This window comes from Stegodyphus dumicola, chromosome 12 (genome assembly GCF_044657685.1).
Source record: "Stegodyphus dumicola isolate Sdum_Otavi_A_Nest chromosome 12, ASM4465768v1".
NCBI classification, from domain to species: Eukaryota; Metazoa; Arthropoda; class Arachnida; order Araneae; family Eresidae; genus Stegodyphus; species Stegodyphus dumicola.
Genome location: NC_140779.1, coordinates 5,394,442 through 5,419,726, shown reverse-complemented (window position 1 = coordinate 5,419,726; position 25,285 = coordinate 5,394,442). Strand labels below are relative to the sequence as shown.

Below are 25,285 nucleotides of genomic sequence, written 5' to 3'. Positions count from 1 at the left end.
AAAGATAAGTAATTCATCACAAATTTCCCATAAAACTCATCCATTACATGTTAATAACAATGAAGACATTTTTCATTTTGTCATATTTTTCTGGAAATTGTAGGTCTACAAATATTGCCTTTGAAAAAATAATCTATAAATCTTGCCTTTAGACCTTCCAAGGTGAAAAGTCTAAAATCTGAAAAAAAAAATTTATCCCTATCAAACTGGAAGAGCAAAAAGCCAGAAAATAATTGAAAAAATTCAGAAATGAGTAGGAAAAGTGAATTTTCAAGAGAAAACTGATGCACATTTATATATTCTAAAACAATTACACGGGGAAAAAACTCTTAACATGAAAAAATATAAAGACAAATGAAATTAATTTTTAAATAATGATAGTAGCATTTTTGTTTTTCACTACGAAGTGTTTCAGAATTTATAGCAATCATTATCCTACTTATTTTTCAGAATCAAAATAATTCTAAGTCACCAAAATGGAAAGTAATGTCACTTTAAAAATGTTTTAGTTTAATGTTATTTTTTAAGTATAATTTTAGTTTATTATCATTAGTTTTATGATATTTATCAGTGTTATTATGTTTGTAGAGGGGGAAAAATTGTAAATCTCCAAATAAAAAATTTTGTGTACAAAGTGATCTTGAAATGTTGATAAGTCACCAAATTTAGCATGGCATAATGAAAGAACTCATATCTCAATAATGGAGATGCTGATTCTGATATAATATTTTATGAATTCTTCATATGCATAAAAACAATTACTTTGAAATGTTTCTATTTCAGTTGAAGTAGGGCCTTGTATCTACAGCTCAAGTATCTACTATTTATGTTAAGAAGAAAGAATCGAGACATTAACCCATCACACATATTTTGTCAGTGCATCACCAAAAAAATAGTTCTCCAAAATGTTAATTCACACTCAAAATGACAGTTGTAAAAAAATATATAAATACAATAACTATAAAAAAACTTAATTAAAAAAAATTAATTACATTTAAAGTGTTGTGTATTTCCTTTATTTATTAAATATCATGTTCTTTGCACTTAACCATAAAAGTCAGTTCAACAGCAATGTCGCAAAATAATTTTAAAATAAGCATATCTCTAGAATTTATGATGATACACAGTTCTGCCACTTGTTTTTTTCCCTTGTAGAGTGTTGTCATTGCTCGCTTTTAAATCGATGAGTTTGTTAATCAAAAATTCATTAAAGTTTTACAAAATATGAAATCGGTAATAAAACAAATTCCAAATTTGGGCTTTCAGATGCCCATATTCGCAGTAGGATCACGGCATTCAAAACTGGATGGCTCTAAGTACCGTTGTTTTATCACAATGTGAGAAACATACATACATTTATGCAGATTGTTCATTATTTAATTTCTTCAAATATAATGCAGGACTCTAACATTTGGTGGCAACAATTTGAAAAGTGATATGCTGTTTATAATGATCCGACGCAAAAACGCAAAATGAAAACAATAGCCTCTTTGGACTATAAAGGAAAAAAAAAAGAAGGAAAAAAAAAACAGAAATGTCACATGACAAAAATTAAGGATTTTTTGACAGTTTTGATATAAATTAAGGATTATAAATCATTTTCAAAAAAGTACTTTTAAGACCACACGAATCCTGCTTGTCATCATTGTTTAACAGATGGAAATAGCACAAAAGCTTGAATATTATAGCAGTGATGAAGCTGAAAAACTGATTACTTCTTTTATTATTTAAATGCTCATATCGTTTGCATATTAATCACCTGATTTGCTAGCAAATGCAATCATTTGCATAATTTACATGTATGCAATCCTACAGTAATTTGCATGGCAATGCGTTTGTTTTTTTACAGGAAGTATTTTCTCTCTCAGGCAGTATACATGAAAATACAAAGTAACTAATAAATTTTTTAAAGCATAATATTCAAATGAGCAAATTAAATCTAAAAAATAAAATAAATAAAGTTCCAACAAATGAAAATTAACAAATTTCTAAAATAGTATTTTGAATGCAAAAATAACAGAAAATACTGCATAGCTACTAATTTTAACCTTAGACTGGAATGTGTCTTCCTCTTTTTGCAAATTATCAATTACATCTTCAAAATATTCATTTTCTTCATCAATGGAAACTCCAGGACCTTTTGACTGCTAAAAAAAAAAGATAGAATGAATTAAATATTTGAATACGAAGTTATTAAATGTCTGCATTATAATAAAGATAAATATATGATGAAAATACTCTTGAGGAAATCAACTATCCAGAAAATAATTAAAATCTTCACCAATCGGTGGATCACAGAATCTCATCCATTGGCCTCTGTTTTTATTCTAATTATTATTAGTTTTAGAACCTTTCCTTTCCCTTCTGATTTCAGTTTCCTGCCAGAATGTAAATTTTAATGATGAAGTATGCAAATGTAAGTGAGTTCGGAATCAGTATTTAAGCAGTGGTTTTAAGAGTTCAAGTAGGAGTGTTAGTTCCAAATTTATGTTGCGTTTTTGAAGTACCTTCGTACTTGAATACAGTATAAAGTTTTTAATCCATACGTCCATAATCCGGGATGATCTATAATCCGGACATCAAAGCTACAAACTTGCTGTGCATGCGTAAATGCATAATGTGTTTACGCATGCTCATAATACCTTTATACATGCGCGTTTAATGTATAACGGATGGTATAAGCTAGGCTAAAATTATCTAATTATCTATTTCAGTTATTGTTGCAGATTGCATTGTTCCTTTAAAATTCTTCAAAATTGTTGATCGAGAAAACATCAAGGAATCGTTTGACAGTGATTCAACTGGGCCGGGTTTCCAATGCTTGAATGATACAGATATCATTTCAAATGTCCCAAAAGGCAGAGAGTGATGCTGACAGTACAAGTGAAGCAACTGGCAACTACATTAGTCATCAGACAGCAAAAACTTCTGTTGAAACTCTATTGGACTTCATTAATCAAAGGGGATTCAAATAAAATAGCACTTCAAAAAATACACAATGAAATTCAATAAAGATTTAAACGTATTCAAAAACAAAGTAAAATTACTGATTTTTTGATGAAATAAAAACATACAATATGCATGAAAATTAATAGTTTGGATTATACATGTTTTTCAACTATCGGTGACTTGCTTCCATTGCATTGGCCCAGATAATTGAGAGTACATTGAATCAAAAATTATTAGCCTGAATATTAATGTTTCAATAAGGTGTAATAATATTGTAGATCACCTACAGTGTTGAAAATGTAGGAACCTGCATTGGTTGTGATTATAAAAAAAGCAAATCACCTGTAAACATCCAAAGATATTTTATATCTGAATTTCAGTATCAAATCTTCCAGCTGCACTGCACATAACAAGCTTGTATTACTTTAATATTCTGATAGCACTTTTGAGTCATTTATTAAAATACCTATTGATTAAAATACCCTTCCAAATTTAGAACAAAAAATATAACAAAAAAGTTAGTCTTATTTTCAAATAAATACAGTAATATTGAATAGCTGTTTCTTAATATTAGTAAACTTTTTACTTTAAAGAGTTTTGTAAACTGGTTAATATAAAATTAATTTATGTGTGTACTATACACACAGTAGAATTGCAGCCCTTTTACTTCAGAAATGTGAATCCTTTCATCCATTAAGTATTAACACGTTAAATTTCTTCAGTTTATAAGCATATTATTCTATTATATTTTTTAAGTGATCAATTAACAAAAAGTTAAGTCTTCATAATATAAGTCATCAACAAATAATGCATAATGTATTTTGAGCAAATAAATTAAGATTCAGATTTTAATTTTTACATTTTTATTGGAATCAGCAGCCCGTGATAATTCTAAAAGCTGTTTCAGTCCTTTATTTTCAGTTTTTTTCATTTCAACAACAGCTGCAAAAACTTTCTTCCAAAATGTTGTCAACTGATAAATCTGCTTAAAAAAATAATAAGGTCAATCAAAGTAATTCTATGAAAAAAATCAACAAAATGCAATTATTAAAAAATATCACCATTAATATTTTAAATTTTATTATGCAATAAGTACTTTTAAATATTCATATAATAAAATATACACTGGCGTGCAAAAATTAAGGACGAAGTCGAAAAATTAGCATATCAGCTGAACGAAGAGGCAGAGCGGACAGAAAGACCAATCAGGAGATTAAGTAAGGTGATGTACGGTAGCACATGCGCAGATATGCAGGTAGACGTAATGGGGGAGTGTCTGAGTAGTATAAAGCATGTTGTCGGTGTAAGATTAGTATTTCTGGCAAAGAGATTGCATGCCGTATTGCAGTTAAAACCACACCGAGTTGCTGCCTCAGCGAGAAATGGCGAATAATCAATCTGTTAGACGACATCTGGATGCTTTTACCCGAGGTCGAATCATTGGGAAGTTGGAGGAAGGCTGCAGTGTGACAAGTGTGGCAAATTTCAAACTACAGGAACAGATATCTGGGGGTTTAGTAGCGGTCGTCCACGAGGAACCACACCCGCAGATGACCGGTATTTTGCCTTACAGGCCAGAAGAAACAGGCAGCAGACAACGGGAGAAATCGCTAGACACACAACACAGGCGACTGGACGACCGATATCGCGTTTTACCCTGGCCAGAAGACTGCACGGTGGTGATCTGTTTGCACGACGCCCTGTACGGTGTGTACGTCTAAGGCCTGCCCATCGGAGAAGGCGTTCTCTGTGGTGCCGGGGACACCAGAATTGGAGAGACAATGAATGGGGACGAGTACTCTTTACAGATGAGAGCAGATTCAGTCTGAGTAGCGATTCTCATCACATTCTCATCTGGAGAGAGTGGAGAAGCCGCAATCATCCCTTGAATATCATTGAAAGGGACAGGTATGGAGGTGGCGGTGTTCTCGTTTGGGGAGGCATCATGCTTGGTAGTCGTACAGACCTTCACATCTTCGACGCAGGTTCAGTCAACGGGACCCGTTATTGTAACGAGATTCTTCTTCCATATGTGCGTCTTTTTAGAGGCGCTATGGGTCTGCAGTTCCTTTTCATGGACGACAATGCACCATGTCATCGCACAGTAGCTGCCGAACAGCTCTTAGAGAGTGAGGATATTGAACGTATGAATTGGCCGGCACGATCTCCGGATCTCAATCCCATCGAGCATGTATGGGATTTTCTAGGCAGACGCTTGGCAGCTCGTACCTTTCCACCACTAACGATTCCGGAGCTTCAATTGGCGCTGCAAGACGAATGGGCAGCAATGCCTCAACAACTCATTGACACCCTCATTCTCAGCATGGGCAGACGCTGTGAAACCTGCCTAGCAGTCAGGGGAAATCATATCCCCTATTAAAGACCGGATGTTTCTTGCTGGACACCCATCAAAGGGATGTTTTGGCCTTCAGTCGCATTGCGCTCCATGCTACTTTTTCAATAAAGCTTCTTTTTATCCCTGTGATTTCTCTTTTAGTAAGTGTTACTTACATTACTCATGTCCTTACGTATTGGGGATCTTACGGTATTAAATGTGTTGATTTGGAAAGCTTTTGTACAAAGTTATATTGAAAAAACCGTCTCGTTCTTAATTTTTGCACACCAGTGTATACTTCAAGGTAACTGCACTAGTTATGTGAATTATTCTAATTTTTGAACAATTAGCAATTACCCTGGGATTGTGGTAATTGGTTTGTTATTCCTGAAATGATTATTGGCTAACATATTTTTTGAAGAGAATTAACTAAATACTTTTTAGTAGAGTTGAAAAAAAATGTGCTAAATTATATAAAGCTTTAAAAAAAAAAAAAAAATCCTTTAATTGGGAAAAATAGTGCACATACCAAGTTCAAGGCATAAATTAAAACCGAATGTCATTTTAATGATCTGCTAAGAACCAGCAAGTAAATGAAAAATATAAAAAATGCTCTTTGTAAAAAATGTATTCTTAAAAAAATATACATAATTATGCTTTTTCATTAAATTTTAAACAAGGAATTAAACTATCATTATAATTTATATTCTTAATTTTAATTATTTATAAAAGATAATCAAATAATTAAAAATTATATTAAATATCACACTTTTTAATTCATTTAATTTAAAAACTTTTGTGAGTATGAATAAAATAATTATTTATGGTTTCCACAAAATAGAGGTTAGTCTTTTTTGATCACCTATGACTCTTTTTTTACCCATTCAGACATATAGGCTACTTTTACTACATGGACTGAATATTTACTAACTCTTGAAATGTGATATCAAAACAGAAATAGATCCTCATTTCAAGTTTCCAGCTATATCTCTGGATTAAAATTTTATAAATTGTTATTTACTATGTTGTTCATCTTGTAATAAATATAGTGCATAATAACTAGTACATTTTATGATTGATTCAATCTGCTTTCTACAGAAGGTTTAAAATCTAAAATATAACCTCAGACAAATATATATATATATATATATATATATATATATACGAATGCAGATTTATATGAAATATTAGTAAAATTTTAGATAGATATATATAGCTTTAAAAATAGAATGCTAGCAAACCTCATTATCTTCAAACCGGATTTCATCATTTTTAAAAATTTTTAAATCTGCTTCTTCTTCTATTTCTGCTTTTTTTGAAGAAGAAACTCTTTCAACTTCCTCATGTCTCATTTTCGCAGCAATTAGAAAAATTTCTCTCCATGATTCAACAATCTTTATAGCCTTAAGCAGAATAATTAAAAAGAAAAATAATAATAAAAGAGATTTTGGAGAAGAATTTAAAAAAAAATTGAGTGCTATAAAAATGAAAAAATAGTTACTTTGCATTGCACAAAGGAAAAAATGGAAAGCAATAAGCATTCATAACAAACAAAAATTTTTAACAGATGTAAATGAAAATTACAGTAAAAAGTAATAAAACTATCAATTAAAAACCCAACTTAAATTTTGAAATTTTCTAAAAATAGATAGCAAATTTAAAATTGCCACTTTGAGCAAACCAAGATCATTTCATTTTAAAGTTCACACAGAGCGAGTTTATTTTAAAAGATGCTGAGTTTTTATAGATGATTACTTGAAGATTTGAAAATGGCAATGTATACTATATATATATTTTTTTTAATTCAATATAGTGAGAGAAACATCATTCCATATTTAATTCAAAATCATAAATTACTTACTTCATAGAAATGAAAAAAATTTTAATATCAATTATTTGCAAAATAATGAAATTAAGTGTATTCATGAAGTTTATATATGCAAAACCTTTCAAAGAAAATTTAGAATTATTAAGCTTTCATTTGATTAAGGCTAACTTTTAGGTTTTTTCAAAACAGCAAAATCAAAATAACTTTAAAATAAAATACTCGATATGAACTTTGTTGTCTGTAGCATATTTCTCAGTTGTGTATTGCTGAATTAATTATAATTTCACAAACTTATATCGAAAGAAAATTATTATCAATCCACACTATAGACATACATCATCTGTTAACTGCAAATTAAAACATGGAAATATGAAGTGGATAAATATCGCTTTGAGCAGGGAGATGAAATCACTTTTGTGTAAATTTTTAAATTCGATGACCTTGAAATCAATGCTAATGCTTGAACTCTTGAAACATTAAATCACTAATTATTTAGAGAATACATTCTTTACATTGCTAAATACTGAACAGATTGTCAAATAAATTTTCCATTCTGGACTTGAAAGATCCTGTCAACTAATTAAAAAAATGTAATAATTCTATAAATGATCTCTATTAAATATAATAAATTAAGGATGCATGGGATAGAAGACGCAAATTATTTTTTAGTCATGGTCGACATGGCTACAGATATTTCTGGCATATGAATAGGATGCGTAACAGACATATGGAACTTGGGGACCAAAAGTAGTTGACCAAAAGTTCACTGAGTAATTTTATTTCTTGAATAATTTTTACAACACAGATTCTCTTTTATACATCACTATGGGTGCAAACTAGATGAACAACAAACTAGATGATACAGTGAAATAAGGAGCATTAACAGGTCAGCAGAGAAGAGAAAAAGTAAGCTCATATTCAGCAACTGAGGTATTTAGAGAGATGAACTCTTTGTTTAAGCTTTGGACTATGATAAGAAAAGAACTTAACCCATTGCAGATGGCATAATATGGGTTAGTTTTCAACTGATGCAGTTAGATTCCAGGTATGGGACATAGCCTAGTTAAAAGAATTACTGCTAAATTAAAGTTAGCAATTATTTCATATTTTATACCGTACATATATATAACTGATATAGAGAGAGATAATATATTTTCACCAAAATAGAGATTTTAATCAGATAAAATACAACGTTTGGAAAAATCACGTATTCTTCATCTAACTACCTAATCATAACATACTCTTTAACATCTTTAATGATCCATCTTTATTTAAGCATTATCCACTTCATTAAATAAAGTCTTATGAACCATTAAATTTCCTCTAAATATTGATTCTGAACACACTGCATAGCATGTTAATTTAGAACAAAATCTGTGTCGAGCCATGCACAACAAACTATGTAATAATATTGCATATGTCTCTACTATAAAAATGATACCTAGTCAGTGTATATTAGCTCTTTGAAAAACTGACATTAGTTGACTGATATTTTATTTTTATAATATATTTATTTTATAAGAATTTTACTGTTATAATACATTTAATTTATAATTATATATTATCAAATTATAATATAATAAAAATTTATATATATTATTTTATAATAATTTGATAGAATTATTAATTTTATTCAATGTTTTTTCAAATACCACACTAAGATCTTTTGTGATCAATCAATATAACTATGCATACTTCCTTTTACAATAATTTGTAAAACAAAACTAAAATTAGTTAATATCTTCAAAATAAATATTAAATTTTTTTGTTATTAGCCAATATAACAATCACCTATTCTAAGCAGTTGGGAACGCCTGCTCAGAACTTTCAGTGTCATTCAAACTCAAATGACAAAGTCAAACAACAAGTACAGTAAGTCATCTTATAAGATGAAAAGATATTTAAAGAATATTCTTACTTGATAATGCCTATGATTTTCCATTATTTTTTCCTTTCCTTTCTCATTCACTTCCCCTATCATATTCAGTAATATAATTTCAAGATTTCTTTTTAATTCAGGTAAAGGTATTTCAACTTCTTTCTGTTTCAATTTGAAAGCCATTAAAAGAAATTCTTTTAAGGAGGTGCTAAGGCAGGGATTCTACACAATGATTAAAATCATGCATGAATTGTTAAAAAAAAAAAGAATGTATGTATATATATATATATATATATATATACCATATAATATATCTATTTAATTTTCTTGCAATTTTTAAGTTTAAATCATAAAATTAAAAAAATAACAAAGATTTACATCTCAATACTTAATAATAAAATTAATTAAGAATTAAAACAGTATGCATCTTAAATTATAAGCTAGAAATAAAAAAAACAACAAAAAATGTTTACTTTGGCTGATGAGGCATTAGAAAATTTAATATTTTTTTCTTCCTTGAGTTTTTTTGACACAACTTCAAAAAGATCTTTGAAGGTATATGCGACTGGCAAGACCTATTAAGCATTTAGTCAAAATAACATTTTACAAATTATTAACTTACAAGAAGAACAATAATTAACTATTAGCTATTTTAATTTACAAAAAAAAAATCAAATATGGTTTGCTAAGAAACTGAGCTAACAGTCTAGAGCATGGATAGGCAAACTACAGACTCTGTGCCAGCTTCAGCACACTTGAAGGTTCTATCCGGCCTGCCACAAATAAAAAAAATTATATTGCATGTTAACGATATTACTGTAGAATATATATCATTATATATTAAATATTACCATATTACTAGACAATATAAGTAATCTAAAAGTAACAAAGCTCTCAGTGGTGGGGAGTTCATTAAACAATGCACGCTACTAGTTTATGTCCAGGCAAGGAAAAGGATTTTGAAACCTTGCATATCTTGAAAAATGATATCTCTAGAGTGGAAGCCATGAATAAAAATCTGACATCACAAAGCACTGATACAAACAATACTGCTCAACTAGTATTATTTATAACAGGTGTGATGAGAATTTTGAAATTACTGAGGAACTGGCATGTATTCAGGCATTAAAAGGAAGTACAACAGGATATAATATTTTTTTGTGAATTCTGGAAGGCCTTTCAGCTTTGGAAGTACATATTTAATATTACAACCGATGGAGCACTCAATATGACATGAAAAAAAACTGGATTTCTTGGACATTATAATCAAAATTGGGAAAAAATAGCTTTCTAAATTTCATTTTTCCTCAAGATGCACTGTGTAAATCTGAACTGAATATGACAATTGTGCTTGATGTAATCTGAGGCTTACAAATACTATTCAATCTCATGGACTTACTCACAGGCTATTTAGAGAATTTTTTTAGTCCATGCAATCTGAATATTCTGATTTGCTGTACTACATGAAAGTAAGGTGACTTAGTGCAGAGTGTGTTACTGAGTTTAGCAGCTAAAATATGAGAATGTGTCTTTCTTCCACAAAAAACAGTGTTCTGCAGAATGTGAAATGTTGAAAGACACAACATGGTTTTCAGACTTTGCAATTTTCACAGAACTTCTTTGTCACATGAACTACTTAAATGTCAAGAAGCAGGGGGAGCAAAACTATTTATCGACAGTATTTTAAACTAGAACTTGATCTGCTTGCTGGGCAGCTAGCTAAGCTCATTTCCTGAGGTTAAATTCAATATCCTCAGTGAATGAAGATGACCTTAAGAATGATATAGAAGATATGAAGATAGCCTGAGAAAACTGCATTTTGAGTTTAAATGCAGATTTAAAGATTTTAATGCCATTCAAATAGAATTGGATCTTTCCACCATGCCTTTCAACATAAATTGCAAAGCAGTAAGGCTAGATTTGCAGCTTTAATTAATAGAGTTGCACTTTAACAATCATCTCAAGCAGCTGTTTCTCAGAGCTCCAAAATCTGAGTTTTACAAATCATTATCGAAGGAAAGTTTCCCAAATTTAATATCTCACACCCAGAAAATTAGAGCTGTGTTTGCTTCATCTTATATTTGTGAACAAGTGCTTTCTACCATGAAACTTAAGAATTCTATTAGAAATAGACTGAAAACCATGAAACTTAAGAAGATTTCTATTAGAAATAGACTGACAGATGAGAATTTAGCACCACTTCTCAGAAGTAGTACAACACAGTACAACATTTAAGGAATTTTTTAAAATGCAGTTGCAGTTTCACTCATTAATATTTGTTTTGTAGCATTTTTAAACTCTTTTTAAAGTTTTAGAATAAATTACATTGGTTCGCTAGTTTTTTTTTTCTTTTTTTTTTTTTTTTTTTTTTTTTTTCTTTTGTTTTTTGGCCGATTCCCAAAGAAGTTTGCCTATCACAGGTCTAGAGAGACAGAAGAAATATAAACCTATCAGTAAATAAACTAACAAACATATTTGTATGAAAACTAGAATCTTAAACAGTAAACAATGTAAAATTTATTCAAATGAAAATTCATTTTCAAATTATAATCGAATTATTTAATATTAATAGATACTAAAAGTTTCTCAACATAAAGCACTTAATTTATGCTGAGAGAATTAAGCTTACGTCACTCTCTCAGTATAAATTTTTCACATTTACAGAATTTTCAACACATGACTTGAAATTATATTTCTGCTTTGCATTAAACCTCTTCACTCCCACTATATCATACATGACACATTTCAATTTCCAACTATGGACCTACCATATCAAATATGACACAGGAGTAAAGTGTCACCCATAGCCCACCTTACCATATTTGATATGCTGAAATGAAATGTTTTATTTCAAATTTTAAATGCGAATCAATTTTGTCAGGTTGTGAAACCTTACTGAATGGAATCTTGTTATTTTGAATATTATATATTGTTTTATTCTATAAATACAAAATGCGTGATGCTTACACCGTGCATTCAGGATTTCAAATTGTTTCACACAGTGCAAGAGATTTGATTAATATTGCACATTAACTTATTCTGAGTTTTATTTTAAATGTAAATATTAGAATTTTCTGTTTATTATAAGAAATAGCCTTTAAATAACATATGCGAAAATCCAAATATTTCAATAAAAAGCAAATTTTACAGGAAAATTTTGTATGTTAGGATTAATTGGAGAACACGATCGGCTACACAGCAAAGTTCAGCACTCGGTCATGGTCTCAACATTAAGATCAAAGTGTTTAAAGGCAATTCAATGTATTTCAAAATGATCAAATTTTCACTTCTTTTTAAATTAATGGTGAAATGAGAATGAATTTTAACATCACACCTTATAATGATATGGGAGAAATTATACTTTTTAGGGAAAGAAAGCCAGATATAAAGCCTCATGCCCCCTGAAAAACAAACTTTAATATCTGTTAAAACTAAATGAAACATCCTTATTCTTAACATCAATACAAGATCAATTAAAATCCCTAAAAAATACAATGTACAATTTTCCTCAGTACAATTTTCTACAATATAACCTCAAGAATCACAAGAATTAAATGCTATTAAAAAATTATCCTTAAAAATGGTAAAAGAGATTTTTTAAGAATTTTTAAAGTTTACATGAATTCTGCTCATAAAGAATAATTTTATATGAGGATCTCTCTGAAAAGCTTGAGAATTTATGTTAAAACATGTACATACAAAAGTGATTCCTAACACATTTTCTCAAAGTACATTGAATACAATACCTTACACTGAATACAATATTTCATCCCTTCAAGCCTTTTGTTAAATACTGCTCAGCATTTTTCCTTTGAGCTATTATGCAATAATTCCCTGTAAGCCAGAATCTTAATTTTTCAAATACATTAAGCAAACATTTTGTGATGTATTAAGATTAAGATCGTTATTAAGACATTAAGATCGTTGTCCCCCTCCCCTACTAACATGCAAGATTTACCCGATCATTGATATTATCTTCATCAGTTACTTGATTCTTTGTGAGAGATGCAAGTTGCCATCTTTCATTATGATTGTTTTTGACAAAAAAACTGAGCTAGCATCTTTCTTTATTCAATTGCTTTATGCAATAGATATAAGATACCAGCTTCTTTTATTTGACTGTGTGTGTAAGAAGTAATGTCTTTTGATGATCCATCCAGTAACTTGTTAAAGAAAAACAAAAAATTCAAGTTAAGTCAATATTTCAAGTTCTGTAAAAAGGTGTTATAACTGTTTATATTATATAAGCTGTCTACTGTTACTTTACAAGCTCTTTTCATGTAATCCATGTAAATGATTTTCTGGTAATATGCAACAACATATTCTGAATAAAATTGTTGCCAAAAGAAAACAAAACAAAAGAAGGAGAGGCACATGGTACATTTGTAAATTTTGAATGGTATCCATCTCTTCATTAAAGACATTATTTTCAAGCAAACTATACCAAGAAACATCACTAAGAGATCGTATGATTCATTTTTTAAACATTTATACTTTGAATTATTATTATTATTATCATCATATGACACAAAAATGTGTGGGAATTAAGCCCATGTGTTTTTTACAGCATACTACTGTCAATGTCTTACCATATCTACCAGAACAGAAAAAAGCACACCATTTTCTTCTTAATTCTCCTTACTCTCTTTTAAATTTGATAGGAGTAATATCAACAGGAAAATTATAGGGCAGACAAGTACAGTACAAAGTCCGAAATCCGGACGCGTCAGGACTTCAGCGATTCGAGATTTTTCTGGATATTAGATCATCAGTTTAAACCTAGCAAGATGGCATATAGAAATTATAAAATTAAAAATATGAAATCTTGATTTATGAAATAATGAAGTATTTATGATTTAAAGGGTATCAAAATGTACAAAAAAAATAGCTTAATATTTATTTGTTTACCTTATTAAACATTTCTTTCAATGTAAGTTGTGCAAGTAGCTTCGTTTTTTAATGCTAATACTTTCTCTTTAATTCTGTAGACAGACATAATCTCTTGTATAGTTACATTGCTGAAGTCCTCTAACTGCTACTTCGAGAATTCCAACTAACTTATTTCCTCATTTTCAGTAACTTTTCTGTCACTTTCCTCACTATAGGTAACAGTATTTTCTGGATCTAGAACCATACTACAGATTTTGCCATTCATTAATTGATTGATGATTGAGAAGCATTGTAATCACAATCAAAAACTTCCTTTATATCATTTTCATTTATTACCTCTTCTCCACATTTCTTTACAAAATTCGTTAATTGGACAATTTCACCTTTGTTTTGCAATGTCCGAAAACCTTTAAAATTAGCGGCTATCATCATCAAATTTAGCTATTCTTCACTATACATATTTGACTATGCATCATGAGCTTGGCGACTAATGACAAGTTGTTCCGTTAAATTTTATCTTGCTTCTATCACGCATTGAGACAATTAAGCCTTAATGGTATTAGTTTAGTTATTTATTATATTTTTGTCTATTTCTTGCACATGCTTAAGGCTTATCAGAGTTCCAAATAAATAAATTCCCACCATATACTTCGCAGCCTGATGCGGTCTCTGCGGATCCTAAATTCTGCGACTTGATGCGACCATACGAGGTCTGGCGCTGGTTCTGGGTTTATGTGAATAACAAATCAGTTATTCTTTATACAAATACCCTAAATGTAATCTTTGGGTTTATGAGTATCATCAACAAAATCTGTTTTTAGCATATGGAAAGAAATTTTTGGTAAATTCTTCTTCGTCAACAATTTTTAGCTCATTGAACTTAAATATGTAATCATTGCCAAGCATAGTGTCAACATAAAAGGTTACCACACTCCTTTATTATTCAATTACTAACATAAAAAAATTGTTTAGACATCACTACACAAGTCATTACTCCATTTGTTATGTTTTGATAAACATGTGGTGATGAAAGGAAAGTATAATAAATAATGATTCCCCAGGTTGGCGTCAGATCAACGATGTGTCTATGTGGAATGTTTCGGTTTGAGATGTATGTCAAGCAGATACGCAGCAATGGAGCCAAATTACTGATCGTACAAATTTATACTAAAATTATTTTTTCGTCTTTATTTAGTGTTGAAGTGAAACTAAGAATCAGAACTCTCCAGATGTTTTATTATGCATGAAAGGGGGGAAATCAAATATGCATGCATAAAGCCTATGAGAAAACGTTGGTGGTGGTTTTGAGGTCCAGATTTTAGATCATTTCAGATAATAGACATCCGGATTCCGGACTTTGTACTGTATTGCTTTATGGTTCATATTTACAGAACCAAGATTTTTCTCCAGATTCTCACAATAATGATTGCAAAGCTTCCTAAGTCAAGTTTTTTGTGATGAACATTTCTATGACTACTAGATCTAATATTTAGAGTGTTTTAAATTTGAGCATAAGATACATGTTTTTCTTTTAACATCTTATCTGAGTTATAGCATTTTTATCAGCAGAAGCAGTGACCAAAAGGCCAAAATTATCCTCATCTTGCAAAGAATATAATTCCCTTTTAACCTTAAATCATATGTCAACTTATAAGGTATTTTCTCCCTCCATCCAACATGCCTTTGTTATGTAACAGTTAGCACACTCGGCACGTATTCAAGAGGCCCATGCTCGAGTCTCGATGAGGACATTGCTCATTTTTCATGTTTTGCATATCAAAATACCTAATAAATCTACAGTAGCGCCCAAACTAAAAGGTGGTGGATGATGATTCTTGCCCACCAGGTCACCTTTTAAAAGGGAAAGTATATAAGGTATTTTCTCCCTTCGTGATGTAATGGTTAGCAGACTTGGTGCATATTTGAAAAGTCCATGTTTGAGTCCCTGTGAGGGCATCGCTAATTTTTCATGTTTTCTACTTCAAAAATTATAATGGTTCTACAAGCTGTGGCTCAGATGGTAGATTTCCCAAAAGCACCTTGCAAATATTTAACAAACTATCATTCATTAAGCCACAAAAAATTATAATGGAAAAAAAATAGTGCTCAGAATGTTAGCGTATCAAAGTGTAATAGAATCACATGATCTTGCCAAATTGCAGCAGACAGTAAGCTATCTTTATACATAGCCCTATAAGACATTCCCTCTACACAAAGCACCAGATATTTTATGCTGACGATGTTTTATGTACAGAATTCTCAAAATTTTCAGAGTGACCTATTAACAACACTTACGATAAAAAAAAAATTACCTGAAGTTTATTATTATCAAAATTTTGAAATATATCATTTGTGGTGCCAAGAATTTGTTCACATTCTCTTTTTTCAAGCTCAATAGCTGAATAAAACAAATCTCTGAGTGTCACAACAACATCTGTACCCTAAAAAGAAAATAAACATAGCACATGATAAAATATCATAAAAATAAAAAAAAAAAATAGAATACTGCATTTAATTTCATGCATACAAAATTCAGCTACTTGAAACAAATTATGAAAGAAAATTTATTATATTATTTCAAAACAAAGTTTGAAATTTTTATATAAATACAAAATATGAAATTTTCCAGCAGGAATATTTTAGAATTCAGCTAAATTATTAACCTGTTTCTCTAAAATGTGTTTTGTTGCATCACTTTTCATTTCTAATTCCAAAATTCCAATCTCTTTTTCTCGAATAGCAGCACTAGTGAGACACATATCTTTGCAGGTCTCAATTAAATTAAATACCTGAAATTTTAAAAAGGCAATGAAAAATTTAAACATATATTCATCAAGATGTCATTTTTTCAGGCTAATTTTTTATGATAGCATAATATGAGATTATATTTTATTTCATACTAAATATAAAAAACATCAGCTGCAAAACATTAAACATACACAAAAATTATATATATCAGGGATTCCCAACTAGAGAGGAATTCACCCCCTAGGAGGGAATTTCATAGTTTCAGGTAGAGATTTGGGCAGCATTTTATTTAGCTGTTAAGTATTTAGTTTTGGTTTATGAATATAAAAAACTTCCTTTATTTAAGTTTTGATATTTATCATTATTTCCTGCACTTTTTATTGCTTAATTCGTAAAACACATAACAAATTAAGCTATAAATGTATTTGAGTTTTGGAGAAAAAGGGGGGGATGAACTTCTAGCAAGAGTGAAAGGAGTGCATAGGCACAGATTCACAACCACTGTTTTGAGAATCTCTTACAGGATACATCTTCGTTTGAAATGTAGCAAGTGTCAGGCAGACAGAACATACAATACCTTTGTAAAAAATGACATACCATCTGCTGATCACCAAAAAGACTATTTCCTATTTGCCTAGATGACATTTAATTTACAAAATTTATTAAGTTCAATTCTATGCATTTTCATGCCATGATATTATTATTATTTTATCTTTAAAGCTACACTAAGTGAATGCAAGTAACATAAAACATTCACATAGTGCTTTTGGAAATTCATTTTCCCAAACCAATGTTAAAGGCATTGAATGCATTTAGGAGCAGAAGACATTTCTTGCAAAATAAAGATCCCTTTGATTGACTGGTCACTTTAATCTGTTTCTACAGTTCAAAATTTCATGCTTGCAGAACAAACTTTAAAAGAAAACAAATACAGGATTTGGCAAATCAACCTGGCGTATTTCAAAAGGCAGTTACAAACAAACAAAGATAAAAGGGAAAAAAATTATTTGTGAACAATTGCGATTCTACTTTTTTATACCTCTTGGTTTTAAAAATTATATCCAGGTAATAGTATCCTCCATTGATGACACACTGGCAAAGCCTTTCCCAAAAGCTGTCCATAATTCTTTGCATCATTTCTGGTGGAATGGCAGCCATTGCACTGCCTGGGTGACTGCCTCTTTAAGTGCTTGCAGGGTTGTGGGATGATGTTTGTACGCTTTGCCTTTAAGTGTTCCCAAAGAAAAACATTACAAAGTGATAAATCGGATTATCTTGGAGGCTAGCCGATGTCTCCTCACAAAGAGAGAAGACATGCAGGAAACAACTCTCTCAGAATTGGTAGAGAATGCTCGAAGTGTTAGCTGTGGCTCCACCTTGTTGGAACCAGACTTCCTCTTTACGTCCCCAACAAATTGGTTTAACTTAGGTCAGAGGAAGGTATCGATCATGTGACAGTAGCGATTCATAGTAAGTGTTACTGTTAGCCCATCTTCTTCGATAAAATAATAATTATTTTTATGATGATGTATCTGCCAAAGCAATTTTTTAATGTAACTTTAAAACCAGGAAAAAGCGTCAGTTCTTATTTAAGTCAATTGATGGACCTTCACTGAAAGGTATCGTCTTGGGGATACAGACTTTTGGAAAGAGAAGTTGCCCTCATTATGTTAATGGGTTTTCCCAAGGAATACGAAGGCCTTATCCTCAATTTAGAACATGAAGAAGATACATTGTCAACTCAAATCGTAAAATTGTGGAAGAGGGAAAGTTAATGCGCTAGACAGAAGTGAAATCAGAAGTTGCTACCATTGAGGTCATGAGAGAAAAAGCCTTCAAAACTCGAGATAAGCACAGAACTAAAACTATGCAGCCATTGCAGAAACAGCATAAAAATACTGACAGAAAAACCCGTTGCTTTTCTTGTGGGGAGGGGGTTCATATTGCCAAAAATTGCTCTGCTGCTAAAATCCCACATGCAAAAATGGTTTCTAATGAAGTATATCAAGCACTCTTTGTTGATACTTGCAGTGAGAAACCTGCCTGTGATTGATACCTCGATAGTGGAGCCATTGAACATATGTGTTCTCAAGAGCAGAAATTTATGAATTTAGCTTCAGTGAAATCACAAGATAGACAATTCTGAAAAAAATTGAAGTTTCTAGCACGGGAGACATTGTTTTGAATCCTGCCAGAGAATGTGGGAAAGATGCTATTCACCTAGCAAATGTTCTGTATGTCTCTACACTTGATGGTAACCTTCTTTCAGTAGGAAGAATAGAAGAAATGGGAATGACTGTTTCCTTTGAGAGAGGCAAAGCAATCATAAAAGATCCAGGACAACAAGATAAGGTCATCCTCGCTGCACATAGGTATGGAAGATTATACAAAATTGAAGAGAAGCAAACACACAAAATATACCTTTCCAGACATGAAGAAATTATACACTGAAGTTAGGACATTTCCAACCATGATGCAGTTAAGAAACTTATGAAAAAGAATGATTCGAAAATGAAGTGTGAAGAAATCCAAGAAAAGGAGACTGTTTGCTCAACACGTGTTTTGGGAAAAATGAAGAAGACTCCATTTCCCAAGGAAAAAAGCCGAATGGTCAACTAGATTACTTTAGTTGATACATACTTACGTAATTGGACTTATCACACTTGCATAAAAAAATGGATCAAAGTACATCGTTACCTTTGTTGATGACTATCCAAGTTATGATGTGGTTAAAACTATGAAATCTAGAGATCAAGCCTTGAAAAATTCGTGGAATATGAAACAAATGTTGAAAATTTCCATGGACTCAAAATCATTACTCTGCGAAGCGACAATGGAGGTGAATATGTCTACCATGAATTTGATTATTTCCTAACTAAAAATGGAATAATTCACAATTCTCCGGACACCACAACAAAACGGAGTTGCAAAAAAATTAACCATACTCTATTTGATATGGTTAGATGTCTTCTCCTATATTCCAATATCCCTCAAGAATTAAACATACCTGAAGAACTCTGGACCAAGGAGCCTGTGCAAACTAGTCAACTGAGAATATTTGGCTGTCGAGCTTTTCCTCAAATTGAAAGAATGCTGTAGAAAGGAAAGCTAGGGAAGCGTGCTCAAGAATGTGTAATTATAGGATATCCCATAGGTGTCAAAGGATACAAACTATGGAATACAGATGAAGATAAGTTTTTGGTGAGCAGAAATGTTAAATTTGATGACTGTTTTTCCATTGAGGAGGAGCCAGACAGCTACTCAAGCAAGAAAGGAAAATAAAGCGACTTTTAACTGAAATCATGAGTACAATTCTGACAGTAAAGTAAATGTTGTTCCATTAGAAGTACCCATCAGTTACACCACCACAGGAGTCAAAGATGTTGAAGCCCCGTTAAATGGCACAGCAGAAGAAATTGAAGATACAGAATCAGCATTACTGGGAGATTCTGATAGTAATAAGGAAGACCCTATTGGAATTTACTAGAGAAAATGGACCTAAGACTTACTTTGGGGATCCAGTGTTATATAAAGCTGTTTGCGAAGAATCTGCCATCAAAATCTGTAAAAACCCAACAAGTGTAAAAGAAGCAATGAATTCACCAAATGCAGAGATGTGGAAAGAAGTCACGAAGGAAGAATTATCTAAGACACAATAACATGCCGAACAAATACTAATTCAGAAGTCAAACAACTTTCAAGTCAAACAAAATTCAGAACAAATGCTGATTTTTCGTTGTTTGACTTCTGAATAAGAATTATCTAATTTGTACGAAAACCAGACATGGTAATTGGTTTCAAAGACAGCTGGCATCAAACCCATACAATGCAAATGGGTATTTAAAGAAAAACAAAATACAGGAGAAATAATAAACTCTAAAGCTCAATTAGTAGCTAAAGGCTACTCATAAGTCCCTGGTAAAGATTTGCGCGAGACTTTCTCCCTTTTTGTAAAGGTAAAATCTATAAGAATCCTTCTAGCCCTTGCTGTCAAGTTACAAATGGAAATTCATCAAACGGACATCACTGATGCCTATCTAAATGGCCTACTCAAGGAAGACATATACATGGCACAACCTGAAGGATCTCAAAAGCAAGGTAAACAGCATCTAGTGTGCCATTTAAAAAAAAAAAGCTTGTATGGCTTAAAGCAATCAGGAAAACAATGGAATGAATGCTTCGATACTTTCTTGAAGAATTGTGGACTGTCACGCTCAAAATGTGATCCATGCATTTATTACCACCCAAACAAAGCATTATAGCTTGGTATCTATGTAAATGACATTTAATTGTTAGAACCCTAGAGGAAATAATCTCATTTAAGCATACAGTTGTGTAAAGATTCAATGCGAGAGACCTTTGTGAAGCAAATGAAATACTATCTATGAGGATCCAGAAGCATACTGATGGCACCTTAACATTAGATCAAACATAGAAGAAATTCTGGAAATGTTCAAATTAGAATCAGTCAGGGGAGCATCAACACCCATGTATCCTAATGTAAGACACCAAAAGGTAGATGATGAAGAGTGGAGAGATATAAAAGCAGAAAGTGACCAAATTTCATATAGACAAGCCATAGGTATCCTATTATACCTTGTTTGCGGAAAACACGTCCTGATATTGCATTTAGTGCAACCTATATGAGCCAGTTTAATGAGAGGCCATCTGAATTTCACTGGAGGAGTGTTAAACACCTTTTCTACCTTAAAGAGACCAAGCATCTATCCCTTACATTCAGAAAGACAGAAAGAGCCTTGATACATTCTCTGATGCTGACAAAGTCCACGGAAAGTCCTTCAGTGGATATGTCTGATCTTAAGTGGTGCTGCAATATCTTGGTGCAGTAAAAAGTAGTCTACTGTTGCCCTGTCGTCGGCTAAAGCCAAATATGTGGCTGCTGGCCTTGCAACAAAGGAAATTTTATGGATAAGGGGACTGTTGACGGAACTGAGGATGTTGAAGTTTATCCCATCGCCCTCAGCTATAAAGTAGACAACCAAGCAGCTATGTTAATTGCACAAAACCAAACTACAGCTGAACGCAGTAAGCACATGGACATCAAGCATCACTTCATCCGTGACTATACTGAGCAAGGTGTGATTAAATTGGAATATGTAAATTCCAAGGAAAACATAGCTGATCTTCTGACTAAAAACATTTCAAAGACAGTGTTAACCAACTTGAGAAAGTATTTAGGTTTCCACAAATAGCCCTCTGTGTAATATAAAAGATGCCTGTGTATGCTCATAACACTTGTAAATTTCTTTTACCAATTTTTTTTATTGCTCAGTTATGAAGAGTTTCTGTAAGTTCCTTTTTTTTTTTAAATCCCTCATTTTGAAGGTTGTATTTAAGTCTTTTTAGGCCTGCTTTGGCAAGGAGGAGTGTTAGAAATAAACATTACTTTACTTTCATGATGTTGTTATAATGTTTTTTATGATGCCAAAGCAATGCTATAATTATAGACTCTAAGTTCCTTAATATTCATGTGTAGCTCCTTTTTACTTCCTTGTATGAAGTAAAAAGGAAGTATTGTAGTCGCGAAAAGCTTCAGGCAGCATATTTTAATGAAAATATCCACTTTGACCGCTTTCGAATGCAATTTAACGATGCTTTTGCGTGATATCTGTACGTAAGGACAGAATAAAAGACTCGTTTCCTCCAAAAAAACTAAAAAACTGCTTTAAAATGAATTCTGAAGAGAATTTTTCGTGGCGTTTGTACGAACGTATGAGCGTATGTCACAAACGAGTAGCCTCAGGACGTTGAAATTTTGTATATAAGACTACTATAACATGTAGATGTGCACCTCATATTTTGGTTTCAATCGGCCGCGCCAAACATATATAAATACATTTATAAATATATCCACTCTGTTACCCGGCTCAGTGATCTCAGTTTCTTTACTCTTATATGTTTGTAAATTGTACATTTTTTGCTTTAAAAATGATTGAATTATGTTGTTTTTATCTTCCAGCTAAGAGTTTTATGCCTTTAGTAAATCTGTATGCAATATTTTTAGAATTATCAACAATTTTAAAATTGTTTAAGTGCCGCTAAGCCTAATTTGATGGCGGCCATTCTTCTTGTTTACATTTGAAACAGCAGGATAGCGGATTTGTTGCCAATCTAGAGAAACTTAGCTTCGCAACAACAAAGATAACACCTTCATTTATTATTTAAATCATGCTTAATCCTTTCTGGAATTTTTTCGAGGAAATAAGCATTTAAGATTTACTTCATAATTTTTAATACAGATATTTTTAGTTTTTATGTATTTTTGCCGTGTCGCGAAGTGAAAACTGAATTAATTGAATCATCTGTGAAAAACTGTTTCTTTTTTATTTTGTTTGCTTAATTTCTTTTATACATAGTTCTAGCTTTATTATAGTATTTGAATAAAGCATGTGGCAAGATAATTCTTTAAATGATATAAATTTTGTGCATTCTGAGTTATAATATGAACGAAATATAATACTGTTAATTAAACCTAGCGCCAGAGTGTCGCTATGGTAAACAAAGTGAATTTTAAAGAATGCATTTATTCTATTGTGGTTTATGCGCTGTTGGCGAAGTACGTTTAATTCAATCTAATAAGTTTAAATGAAATGCAAGAAAAAATGTGTATAATTTAATATTCCGTACAAGGAAGTCATGTGGTGTACACATCAGATTTTTTGTTTTTTGCTGAATGGCAACAGTTTAGTTAGTCAAATTAATAAACATGCAATGTGCATTTATGATTTGCTTATTTCTTTCTACTATATTTCAAAGTGTATCTGCTATTTAAGTAATGTCTATCACTCACACCAATTCAGCAATGGTGCATCAAACTTTCACATGAGAGCCATGAAGTGGTTGTTGGGGGTCGCAGTTCCTCAGGGTTTTCTGCTGCCCAGTAGAGGAAATTTTGTTTATTTACAATACCTGACAAGAAGAAGTGGGCTTCATCAGATAAAATAAAGACAGTGAGAGGGTCAAATATTTTGAAGAATGCCCTGATATGAAGCTCTGCAAGTTTCAAAATTTTTCTCACTTAATTCTTGAGTAGCCACTATTTCACATAGATGCATGTGAAGATCTTCATGCAAGATTCTTCTTACACTCCTACCAGACAATCCCAGGGCAGCTGCATATTTAAAAGCTGAATGCTTTGGAAACTGCTGTATAGTGCAACATTTTTTAGCACGTGCAACATTTTTTAGCCTTGTTACAGTCTGAGGTCAGTCAGGCGATTTCTTTTTCAACGGAGAACTGTTGCTCTAAAGTTTGATACCCAAATGTGAACAGTTTTTCTATCTTAAACAGGACCACGTCAGCCAAGTTCGAACTGAATATGAAATGTAGAATTATAGAAGTAAGTACAGAATTAAGTTCCCACCATTACGAATACACTCCTCCACAACAAATGCACGATGCAAACCGCATGCCATTGCAGGCAGTGCAAATGGCACATATTGATCAATATCCTTCCACCGCCGTATCCCCAACAGAATTTACACAATGCCATCTGCTAGTATGGGAGGTCTATTTTCTGGATCCTGTATGCAGCTTAAGCTCAAACATTGTATGAGCAGTTTTTTTTTTTTTTTTTTTTTTTTTTTTTTTTTTTTTTTTTTTTTTTTTTGGAAACATGTTGTCAGGAAGTTTTACAATCATTGTATTCATCACTACCAGATAAAAGCAAAAAATATCCAACCAAAATAAGTAAGATTAATGCAAAAACATGTGTCAAAAGTTTGATGAAGAATACCCAAATGTAAATTTTTATCATAACAGATAATGGATCTTGGTTTATTAAATATGATCCATAAACCAAACCTCTGTTTGTTGTATAAGAATTACTCATGAAGGATATTCTCATCAAGATCTAGAGAGGGTGAAGCATTGGAAAGAAAATGGTGCACTTGTTCTTTTCTATAAATAGATATATTAAAACTGTGATGCCAGAAGGGGAAAAAAAAAAAAACAGCGATAGGGAATCCCAAAGTGTTTGTCTGATGTATTCACAAAAATAAGAAATAGATCAGCAAACACTGAATTGTATAGATTAGTAGATACTGGCTTTTAAAAAAAATGTTGTAGGCATGAAGGAGAATGAGGAAATAAAGAGAGAGAGAAAGAGTGAATAAGATTAAGAATTATGAAATTATTTTAAAGCCCATGAAGGAAGAAATTGATATTTATGAGGAAGTAGGCAGTTTATCAACTTAACACGCACTCTTCTGCCCACACCAAACAAATTAACTGATATTAGATATAAAAGAACTTTACTTTGAACTTCTGGGGAAGCAGATAATTAATATGAACTGAGTACATATGGATTTCATTGGAAATGAGAGGGCGAATGCATTGGACAGAAAGGTTATTATACAAAATGACACTGAAATCATTGAGCTGGAAAGGTCAAAGAGGAAGACCATAATGCTTATGAAGAATTATACCTACAAAGTATGGAAAGAAAAATGGGAAATATCTGACAAAAATTAAAACTATGTAAGACTGGTAACAATAAAAAAGGGGATGGACATATAGTGATATAGGTTTAAATCAAGTTTTAATGGGTCACAGTCATTTTCCTGCTTACTTTAAAAGATTTAATCTTCAAAACTACAACTGCAATGAAATTGGAATTGCTAAACGCTTTGTGGAG

General features: G+C 31.6%; 1 protein-coding gene across 1 annotated transcript in view; it reads right to left on the bottom strand.

Moving 5' to 3' along the window:
- LOC118192777 (uncharacterized) overlaps positions 1-25,285 on the bottom strand; it is a 152,918-nt gene that overhangs the window by 33,116 nt on the left and 94,517 nt on the right. Inside the window, exons 22-28 of the mRNA XM_085806914.1 lie at positions 16,545-16,670; positions 16,194-16,322; positions 9,465-9,566; positions 9,031-9,213; positions 6,526-6,687; positions 3,809-3,931; positions 2,049-2,147 (exon numbers count right to left, since the gene is read on the bottom strand). Coding sequence (XP_085663040.1) covers positions 2,049-2,147; positions 3,809-3,931; positions 6,526-6,687; positions 9,031-9,213; positions 9,465-9,566; positions 16,194-16,322; positions 16,545-16,670 — 924 coding nt within the window. The remainder of the gene's footprint in view (positions 1-2,048; positions 2,148-3,808; positions 3,932-6,525; positions 6,688-9,030; positions 9,214-9,464; positions 9,567-16,193; positions 16,323-16,544; positions 16,671-25,285) is intronic.